The sequence below is a fragment of the Anneissia japonica genome, unplaced genomic scaffold, assembly GCF_011630105.1.
Source record: "Anneissia japonica isolate Jap-2015-1 unplaced genomic scaffold, ASM1163010v1 scaffold1165_len1893470_cov193, whole genome shotgun sequence".
Taxonomy (NCBI): domain Eukaryota; kingdom Metazoa; phylum Echinodermata; class Crinoidea; order Comatulida; family Comatulidae; genus Anneissia; species Anneissia japonica.
The window spans coordinates 589,929-602,046 of NW_022709613.1; the positions used below are offsets into that span (position 1 = coordinate 589,929).

Sequence of the window (12,118 nt, forward strand, 5' to 3'; positions counted from 1 at the left end):
CATAAGGCTCGCGAATTCAGGGTCGTCTCGCGCTCTCATGCGTAAGAACCAAAATCTGCCGCAGGTGGAGATAATCAGAAATTTATTTGTAGTAGCATTACTATAGTAGCTACAAATTAATAAAATATATTTAACCAACATAAAAGGAAAGAAGAAAACAATTGATAGATATAAGCTGAATCCAAAGTATTTGTTTTATTTATGACATTAATCTCCAATAATATCTCATTAGAAATCAAGATACATTTAAAACAATAACAACACTTTGGTGTTACTGTGTTCCAACATAAAGTCTAAATGTCATCATTACACAATGTTCCTTTTTGAAATACAGACTGCCCTCCAATTCAAGACCCCTTTAAATTTAATTCCAAGACTACTCTACAGTACAGACACAAATTATCGCTTCGTATCTGCGCGTAACATCTCGTAGTCTGCTCATAGGTACATTTTGAACGTAGCTACGAACCACTACGAAGATCATTGTTATTTTAAATAGCTTTGCAATGATCGTAGGCTGGATCGTCGGGCTGATAAACAATGCGTAAACAATATTGAAATATAGTTTACCAGCTTTCAACACGTGAGCAATGTTGCAATTTACTAATAAACAATGTTAGAACTTTGTTGTTTTGTTATATCCTACCTTATTATTAGATCGATCATGTTTTAAAACTGTGTTTAGTTTGCTAGCTAGGTAAACCTAGTGGGCATTCAGTATGCTCGAATTTCGATGTCATTTAGGCCTACGTATGGCCTACATTTTCCCCCATAGAGGAGGAGAGCAGACAGTAATTATACTGGTAAACTTTCCAATTCGAGGAATTTGGATCAGATATTATTGTTCTGGTAGTAGGAATTTTCTTCTTTTAAATAATAATACTGATGACAAATCATGTACAAATTATTACTTCTACAGATCATGTTGTTTATTTTTTACCATAATTTGAAGCAGAACCTGCAAAGCGATCCAATACTAAATGGAAGTATAGAAATCACTACTTTGCCGAATTAAGGCTAGTCATGCTAGACCGCGTTTACTTTGTTTTTTACTCACTGTTGCTCACAGCTTTTCAACATTTGCCACGAGGTTAACCTTTAACACACTTTACTGTGTTCTGATTGGCGCGCACTGATGCTGGCAAAGTTTTATTTTCCATTGGGTTTTCCATGTGACATTCGGTAATTTTACAACCAACGGACGTTAATTCTACTTTATATTTATTATTTATCTTACTAAATCAAGACTACAAAATATTATTTGATGAACAATCTCTTCAAATATGTGTATTGTCATTGAGGACATCATTTTTTGACATTTAAAAGAGGTAAAATAATTGTAAATAAAAAATAAGCTAGGCCTAGGCTAATTAATTAAAAAAATAATAAGTAGACTTCAGGAACTGCAGCAGGAGTTGAACGAGTTAAATGCTCATATAGTTGTCAACCAATCAATGGATGAACCTGTATTTGGTAAGTAATACCTTTTTGCTTATTAAATTGAATCTAATTTCACTTTATGGAAAAAAAAAATCTTCATACTTACTATTTTGGAAATCAGAATTTTGGAAGCCTAATTCAGTATCAGTATTTAGTTTAGTCAGTTCGTAGTTTTAACTGCTCATGCCCATATCAAGATCAATCAACGTTTAAACTTAAACATACACACAACATAAGTTTATGTCAATTAACCTTGGATACAGCATGTGCAGTTAAAACAACGAATTGGCTTATTAAAATAATTTTTCCTCCATTTACAAATTTAAGCCATGGTGTATACTACAATATGTGTCTGTCTACTTTGAAATATATAATTTCTATTCCAATAGCCGTAAATAATGATTAACCTTTGTACAAGCAAACAAAGCAGAAAATAATATAGAGAAGTGATTAATTGGGTGTTGACCTTGTGGTATACCATATTCTATTGATATGCTACAGTGTCACAAACAATGATAAATGTTTGTGGTAGTTTTTATAGACCATTTTCATGAAATTTGAAATAAAAATCTCTGATAACCTGGCAACTACCACGGGGACTTCTAGAGGTCTACGCACTTCGCTCTACATACTTCGCTCTACGTAGTTACCAGTGTGTGCGTAGCGCTCTATTTGACACTACTAACTTGCTGCTCAGGCAAGGCCGCTAGAAGTCACCCAGTTAGTTGCGAGACGTTGGCGGTGCTGTTTCAAAATTTTAAAACTGTAATAATGGAAAAAATGCCAAGTTGAGGCATGGTTTACACGTTTACTGCTAGCGACGAGTGTACTCGTCCCACAGTGTGTTGCTGTGGGCAGTAGGGATGACTATACTCGTCAAAACCGGGGTAACATTCTAGCATTTATTACTTCATTCATCAGATAATTCAGGGAAGATACACCTAGACGGTAATGTACAAATAGTGTATGTATGTTTGTTGTGTTTTGTTGCCGGCAGTACAACAGATTAAAGGAATGGGGGCGCTCTCTGAACTTATACCAACCCATGCAAAAGGCGGACGAGAAGACTCCACTTGGAGGCAATAGAAATTACTGTCCCATTGCCAGCGACGAGCTTACTCATTCCCTAATATTTTCCCACCAACTTATTAGACACATCATTTTGATGATATATGACTTGATAACATTTCAAGAAAGTATGTTTGTACACTTGTTTTGGCACATGGGACAATCCAAAAAAGGTCCGGCAGTCAACGTGTTAATTATTCAAAGTACTGTAGGAATACAACTGTCACCGGCAACTATATCTCATTGTTATTTTATTGTATATTTACCTGTGTGAAGTCGAATGTATAAATTAATAAAATAAATAAACTAACTGGACAGTTCTTGACAAGTAATGAACCTTGAACTAAAGATTTACTATCTCACCAAATAAATTATACTATTAAACTGGACATTAAACTTAAATACTTAAAGTAGAGGGCTGGGATTTCTCAATCTTAGCTAAATAATTGTTTAAGTCTACCATGTTATGGTGGGCCTAATCAAACCTCATTTATCAAACCATAATTAAAACTTAGACCTGGTGTATGTATGAAAGCAATTTTTGAGGCCTGCAATTTTTTAATGCAATTATATATTGATGCTTGCAAAAAAGTAATCCCGAGGCCATTTATCTTTCACATAAAGCCAGGCTCTGGAGGAAACTTTTTTTAATATGTTGTATAACTGATTTTTCCACGACCCAAAAAGTATGTGACGAAAAATTCTAATTAAATGAGATACAGATTTTTGAATATTTAAAAACTGAGGGAAATAAGCCCTAACAAAATAAATATTTGGTTTCCGGTTTCCAACCGAACTGTTAAAATGTCAGCGACCATAAATTTTTATTGATACCTCGCGAAAATTAAAATATTTTTACTTAAGTATTTTTTTGATTTTACAGTATTCACTCCATGTTTCACTGTGGGTATACAGTAATACCAAAGATACTAGAAATACAAGATAGAGCACTCGCATAGCAAAAATGAGGTGGAAATGTAGGCGGCGCCCTTCTCTTTTTATAATGCAAGTTTTCTATACTTGGGCCCGACATACAGGGCGCCCTTCTATTGCTAAGTATATCCAGACGCACACGGCACCCTTTTTTTTCCACTAATGGAGAAAAACTCTATCACTAATCAGAGTCCGGTCATACAATTCTGCGCTTTTGTGTCTGTCATTTTATTGTTTTGATTTATTTATGCCTACTTGTTTGTATCTTATGGATAATGGCAATGATTTCAACCTCTGCAAAAAAAGATTATGTATTCACAACTCCGTAACGGTGGCAGAAGTTTTTAGATCCAGCCGTACAATTATTTGTATTCCCACCATGCATTTCTGTGGACAGTTTTTTTCCGTGGAGAACTCTATCTTGTGTTTCTAGTATATTTGGTAACACTTTCGACTGATCTTCCCAATGATACAACATGATCCTAGTAAATACATGGTATGCATGAGCGGTACTACATGGTTTTCATTGTAAATCACGGACACAAAATTGTATTTTACTACAGTACTGCTGAAGATGAGCTAATACAACGCGATTCTAGTAAATACACAATACACAGCGGTACTTTTCATTATCAGCAATGCTGATTGTGTATACTTTCTAAGTGTAATCACATGCCAGAATCAAGGGAATACGTGACAGTTTAAGACGAACATTAAAGATACTAAACTAGAACATGTTCATGTACGACTGTTTCGGTTGCAACGTTATCGCACACCACATCGGACGACGATCCATGGACGTCAATTGATGTAAACTCCACCTTGAGTTTTGGGCAGCTAAATTTGCTGACGGAAAGAATTAAAATTAACGTGGAGAAATTGATGTGTAGTGTGTATCAGTGAGCTGGGGTACAATTAAAAGCGTGACCAAATAAAATATTTAGAAAAATAAAATGTTTTTCGTACCTACCTATGTCAAAAATTGTCATAAAAACTTAAAACCAACCATTAATTCTATTTGGCCTAAAGGCATAAACCACCCTTTTCCCACCTTTTAGAAAAATCAGTTGTACAACATATCAACAGATTTTTTTCCTTTGGAGCCTGGCTTTTAAGTCGAAAAAAAAAAAAATCACTTTAAATAGCTACAACAATTTAAGCTCGCTTTAAATGTGCACACATCTTTTTCTGTTATAGGATGGTTTAGGAAAAAATACTTTCTTACACACATAATTTCTTGCTACTATTGTGAGATATTACTAAATAGTAAAATTATGTGACACAAGATTGCAGATTTTTTTTTGCTTATATTTATTTAATAAACAACAAATAATTATAAGTTAATCTTGAATACACCTTGAGAAGTATGCGATTAATTTCATTACTTTGCTCAGAAGTTGTTATTTGGAAGCTAGTTAATGTATTGTATCTAATTAAATATTGACTGATTAATGTCTTGAGACGGAACCTCTTTGAAACTAACATCCTCCAGCTGATGCGATCAAGGTTTCATGGGAATTAGAAGCAAATCCCTTTGAATACGAATTTGCTACTTGTACAGTAATACACCAACAATATATTTAGAATAGCCTAAGGACACAATTTAATATTTTCAGTAGAGGCATGGACAAACCTCATTATTTATATTAAACATTTACTGCAGAATCTATAATTGCAGACCTAATTCTGCAATAACATGCACATGCACAAATTTTAATTGTGTTACCGTACTCGCTCGAATAAGTGCCCCATTCGAATAAGCACCCCTCGATTCCTAAAAAAATTCAATCATACAGTACAGTACATCACCAACTTAATTTTCTACATCAACTATTGGCATCTATCTTAGCATTTTCGGTCGGTTAGTCCTTCTGTTGGTCTATCAGTCTCCATTAAGTTTAACATGGTTTTCAGTTTTGATGCTTTAGAATCCCGTTCTTGTTTTATTGCTACCCTTTTTGGATTTAGTACTACAGTATTCAATATCCAAAAATTTAAATACTGTATGACCATTTTTGGTATCAGAAACTTTCATCAGTTAAGTACTAGTACCAAATTTGATTGGTGACCTGATCTAGGCAGTGCACTGGAAGACAATTCCGTACTCTTTTTCAAAAGAGTGTACAGTACTGCGTTTTATTTTCATAGGATTGCCATTTTGAAGCGTGCACTGTGAGATACTGTAAGTGATTGTTATAATAATAAATGCTACAGATAATTTGATTGGACATTAACCTCTGATCAAATTAATATACCTTCATTAAAAATTAACACCTAATTAATTTTGAAGCATCTATACAGGTTCTATAATGCCTTTCTCCTTCTAATAGAAATATAATGAAATAAAAGTATTATATAGTATAGAAATATAATGTCATACATTTTTGCAATGATTGTCATGACAGTAGCATACAGGTAATTTTTATTATTTTAGGTCTGTTTCTTTGGAAACTGAACTGCTAGATCTTCCTTACAAAATTAAACATGCTTAAACAATTTTTAAGTTTAAATATATCAGACAGTATTGAAGTATACTGTTGTATGCAAAAATGTAAAGTTATTTCACATAAGCTTGAATTTAGTCAGAAACAATTGCAGAAAGAAATGCTGATTAAAAAATGATTCCTGCTCACATTGGAAACGATTCTGGGCACCACACTGCAGTAGTACAGTACAGTCTTGAATTATCGCTTCGTATCTACGTGTAACCACTCGTAACCTGATCTTAGCATGCTCATAGGTACAGTTTTGAACGTAGCTACGAACCCCTACGAAGGTCATTGTTATCGGAACTAGATTTGCAATGATCGTAGGCTGGATCGTCAGGCTTTAAACAAAGCGTAAATATAGTTTAATACCAGCTTTCAACACATGAGCAATGTTAAATTTACTAATAAACAATGTTAGAACTTTATTGTTTGTTATTTCCTACCTTAAATCATGGAGGTATAAAAATAGAAGGAGAAACAACCCTTTGTACTTAACTGAGTTGCCGACACATTAAAAAAACCCATTAACCTCGGTATCGCACATCATTATCAATACCCTCAGGCAAGTATGCAAACGAACACATCCGAGGTCAACCATTCCTAGTTGGTCTGTAGGCAGCAAACGCACAGGTCTCGCTTCACTGGTTTCACATCACTGGATTTCGCATCGCTGGATTTTCCCATCAATGATAGTATTAATTAACACATGCAGTACTTTCACGCCAGCCTACCATCCAGCCATCATTAATAATTTTACCAATATTATAAATTTACGTAAGCCCTGTCTGCTTAGACTTAAAAACCTTTATAATTTAGGTATATGATACTGTACACCACCAAGAACGAGTTTGCGGCCATGTTTTTTGTGAGTTGTTTACATCTTGATAATTACAGCATACCTCACTGAACCTCAGTGCTTTAGATCTCTCTTAACTTATTTAATTTGGTTTATGATAATAGGCCTAGAGTATGTCCTCTAATAAACTTCCGTAATCAAAAAAAAATATTTTGATATTGTACCATACATATTTACAGTGTATATCAGCTAGTATTTCTAGTGAGAACACCACTTATTGCATGATTTATGATCAAAATTGCAATTTAAATCATTTCTAAATGGGGAAACAGAATATTATCCATATAAGTTGTAAACATATGTTCCCAGTTAGCCTTGGCAGATTGTGAAAATTAACCACCCTCAGTCACAGCTGGTATGCTGCATACAAAAACACACTATAAAATCATAATGTGCTTTGAATTATAATGTACTATTACAACATGCTTTTAGAGCTGTCTCTTATACACATCTAGATGTGTATAAGAGACAGGTATACTGTCGTTAAATCGCATTGCGATTACTAGTTTTGCATTGTAAACTGACATAAGATAGTATGAAACAAGCTCCGATGAAAGTGACACAAGCCATTATTGATTTTATTTTTTGAACTTTATTAGTTCATCTTCAGGAATGAAGATGAACTGTTTAACCAATGTACAAAAAACCCCCAAGTATTTATACATTACCAGTTGTATTGGAATGGTGGGGGTTATAGTGCAATATACATGGTTTCTATCAAGCATCTTTTGTAAATGTTTTATTGTGTTTGTATCAGCTTACCTCAGTATAGCTATAAAAATCAATAGATGTTTAGCCATCTCTTTAGTAGCAGTGTGTGTATATGTCTGGATTAAGGCTAATCAATGGTCTTTACACCAAACATCTCATCCGTGTTTGCACAGTATACCACAAACGATCTAATAAGCACCGCTCTCTGATAAGCACATTTCATGAATTAAGCATTTCTCTCAAATAAGTCTCCGAAAATGTTACAAGCAACGCACCTTATTTTTTTCTGAAAAGTATGAACTTAACTAAAGTGGAAGGCATAATGTGTGTTATTGATCTATGATCTGTGATTGATTTTTGTAATTTTTGTTGTGATGTCATCATTGGTTATTTAATTCTCCTGCAATGCTTGTGACATAATAATAATAGTAATAATATATGTGCATATTGCACATTTGCCCATGTGCTTTACACAGAATTACAGTAATATAGGCCAACTAAGAAAATACGAATAATAATAATAATAATAATAATAATAATAATAATAATAATAATAATAATAGATTTCAATTGAACTGTTATCATTTTAATATTCATAATTTCTTTTACTCTTAACTTATTTAATTTGGTTTATGATAATAGGCCTAGAGTATGTCCTCTAATAAACTTCCGTAATCAAAAAAAAATATTTTGATATTGTACCATACATATTTACAGTGTATATCAGCTAGTATTTCTAGTGAGAACACCACTTATTGCATGATTTATGATCAAAATTGCAATTTAAATCATTTCTAAATGGGGAAACAGAATATTATCCATATAAGTTGTAAACATATGTTCCCAGTTAGCCTTGGCAGATTGTGAAAATTAACCACCCTCAGTCACAGCTGGTATGCTGCATACAAAAACACACTATAAAATCATAATGTGCTTTGAATTATAATGTACTATTACAACATGCTTTTAGAGCTGTCTCTTATACACATCTAGATGTGTATAAGAGACAGGTATACTGTCGTTAAATCGCATTGCGATTACTAGTTTTGCATTGTAAACTGACATAAGATAGTATGAAACAAGCTCCGATGAAAGTGACACAAGCCATTATTGATTTTATTTTTTGAACTTTATTAGTTCATCTTCAGGAATGAAGATGAACTGTTTAACCAATGTACAAAAAACCCCCAAGTATTTATACATTACCAGTTGTATTGGAATGGTGGGGGTTATAGTGCAATATACATGGTTTCTATCAAGCATCTTTTGTAAATGTTTTATTGTGTTTGTATCAGCTTACCTCAGTATAGCTATAAAAATCAATAGATGTTTAGCCATCTCTTTAGTAGCAGTGTGTGTATATGTCTGGATTAAGGCTAATCAATGGTCTTTACACCAAACATCTCATCCGTGTTTGCACAGTATACCACAAACGATCTAATAAGCACCGCTCTCTGATAAGCACATTTCATGAATTAAGCATTTCTCTCAAATAAGTCTCCGAAAATGTTACAAGCAACGCACCTTATTTTTTTCTGAAAAGTATGAACTTAACTAAAGTGGAAGGCATAATGTGTGTTATTGATCTATGATCTGTGATTGATTTTTGTAATTTTTGTTGTGATGTCATCATTGGTTATTTAATTCTCCTGCAATGCTTGTGACATAATAATAATAGTAATAATATATGTGCATATTGCACATTTGCCCATGTGCTTTACACAGAATTACAGTAATATAGGCCAACTAAGAAAATACGAATAATAATAATAATAATAATAATAATAATAATAATAATAATAATAATAATAGATTTCAATTGAACTGTTATCATTTTAATATTCATAATTTCTTTTACTCTTAACTTATTTAATTTGGTTTATGATAATAGGCCTAGAGTATGTCCTCTAATAAACTTCCGTAATCAAAAAAAAATATTTTGATATTGTACCATACATATTTACAGTGTATATCAGCTAGTATTTCTAGTGAGAACACCACTTATTGCATGATTTATGATCAAAATTGCAATTTAAATCATTTCTAAATGGGGAAACAGAATATTATCCATATAAGTTGTAAACATATGTTCCCAGTTAGCCTTGGCAGATTGTGAAAATTAACCACCCTCAGTCACAGCTGGTATGCTGCATACAAAAACACACTATAAAATCATAATGTGCTTTGAATTATAATGTACTATTACAACATGCTTTTAGAGTGTAATAATTATAAAAATCATATTATCATCAAAATATTATATATTTACAAGAGTGGCTGTTAAAATCATGAAAAAAAAAATCTGCTTGTAGACTGTAATAATTATAAAAATCATATATTATTTTATCATTACAAAATAGTATATATTTACAAAAGTGGCTGTTAAAATCATGAAAAAAAAAATCTGCTTCAAAATATTTTAAAAATAATTTAGGAATAATTCCTTGTTCTTCCTAATAGTGATTATTCAGCGCTAATAAGTGTTTATAATGGACTTGTTTTCCAAATGAGAATCTATTATAACAAAGATACCTAGCATTATGTACCATTTATCTACTGTCTAGTAACAGGTTTAATGTCCATACATGGCGTTCGCATTTGGCATGATTAGCTGCGATGAATGCAATGACCAGGGAACTGTAAAACGTTGATGCAGGAGCTAAATTGATCGTACATCTTTTCTGCTTAAGAAGTAATGATTCTAAATTATAAATTTTTCAGATAATCCAGGTCTTGTATGTAGGCCTAGAGGCAACTTTGTCTTGTACTTGTACCCATCATTGTTGCATCTTAATACACCATAATCAAATGTTATTTCTTTCAATCAAGCATCTTTCCATAAGAAATGATGTTTATATGTATTACTGTATATGTACAAGAACACAATTGGTATGAGAGAGTGCAATATTATTATTGAAACAAATGAACAAGTGTAAACAAAATTTAAAAAATTACAGTACTGCTGTGTTCTGAATAGAAATATAATATGAAACCTTGCTAAAAAGCAAGTGAAGGAAGAAAAAAAAGAGAAGGAAAACAGCAGTAGGAATGGTTTGTACACCGGAGGTTCATGAAATGCCGGATTAGAGTTCTGCAGGATAGAATTAACGGAGGCGGATGTGTTGCAATGGGGAGCGATTAATCCTTAAGTTTTTTCATTCAGATTTCTAATTATATTTACTTGACTTCATGGAGACTAAGCAATTCAGACATGGAATTTTCAATTACTATATTTTAATTTTTATTAGCTCATGACACTATAGGCCTATATGTTTAAAGTACATAAAGGTACTGTATTTTTATATTTGGTCAGTAGCAGTTTCATTTTAGTAGTTATTTATGTCCATGTTTAGTGCATTTATACAGGCATGGCTAAACAAGTTTCCGTACGGATCCTCCTTTCCTTCCATGTACAGTACACAAACAAGTAATAAAGCAAACTTGTTCATTCAAACACTTCCTTATAATTTTAAGCCTGTCTGATGGTTTATAGATAACTCTAGCTAACCAGGTCATTTATTTTGAAGAGTTTTAAAATTGAGAAATTTATACATAATTTGCCAAACATTAAAACCTATAGGTTGAAAATTCCTCAAAACTTTAATGTAAACATTGAATAGCTTATTTATAAATGTTCAAATAAGTTCTTTCATTTTCATCAACTAAAATAGTTATAGGTTACTCTGATTTCCCTAATTTAATAATTAAAGTGTAATTTTATGTCAATAATAAAGAAAATGGAAAAATAGGATTATATTTGTCCTAAATTTCAAGTGAAACATTATTTACTTAAGATACTTAAAATTTCTTAGTAATGTAAAATTTATCCTTTGTGCCTATAGGCAGAAAATATAAATTGTACACAATTTTGTAAATCTTAGGAAATCTTAGTTAATGATGGCATGTGAAATTTTTAGTTTTAATTTTAATAGCATTATTAATTATTGTAGGATGTTTTTCATTGATCCTGCTTTATGATAAACAACCATCATCCTAATTCTGTAATAAGACACACTCAGCCTTATATTAACTACATAAACCAAATAATATAAATGAATAAAGGTGTTAGAAGCAGTAAATAACAATAATTATTAATGCATATTCTCAAAGATATTTGATACTATTTGTAACCTTGTTTTGTTTATGCCTTAATGAACAATAGTATCATTATATCTACTCAGTAAACATCACAAGTACCTGATTTAGTAAATAAATTAAACATAAAGATGATTTTAAGCATTATCAATCCTTGATTGCATGTGTTTTGATTGCTTGTTTTCTTGTTCTAAATGAAATGTTCCTGTTTACTCTATCTGATGTTGTACATTAATGATTATAAAATCAGTAGAATTAAGGATACAAATCATTTAATCATGCAGTTTACTCTTCTCATTATTCTCAAACATGTAGGCCTAATACTGCACTTATAGTCCGGGGGCATATGTCGAAAAATGGGCTCCCGTGGGATTTTTGTGATCATTTTAGTTTTTTGGATGGAATATATACTTTGAAGTATGCTGAATCCAATAAAATGAGTCGCCAATTTTTTTACGCACATCTTCATATGCAAATTAGTTAAAATATGCAAATTAGTTCTGAAAATGTAGGGTACTTATATCTC

At 32.1% G+C, this 12,118-nt stretch overlaps 1 protein-coding gene across 2 annotated transcripts in view; it reads left to right on the forward strand.

The window, feature by feature from the left end:
• The first annotated feature begins 1,382 nt into the window (after nt 1-1,382).
• Nucleotides 1,383-12,118, forward strand: part of LOC117106826 (serine/threonine-protein kinase N2-like) — a 47,619-nt gene continuing 36,883 nt past the window's right edge. For both annotated transcript variants that reach the window (XM_033248294.1, XM_033248295.1), the window contains exon 1: nt 1,383-1,473. In XM_033248294.1, the coding sequence (XP_033104185.1) occupies nt 1,455-1,473 (19 nt within the window). In that variant the 5' untranslated portion in view covers nt 1,383-1,454. The remainder of the gene's footprint in view (nt 1,474-12,118) is intronic.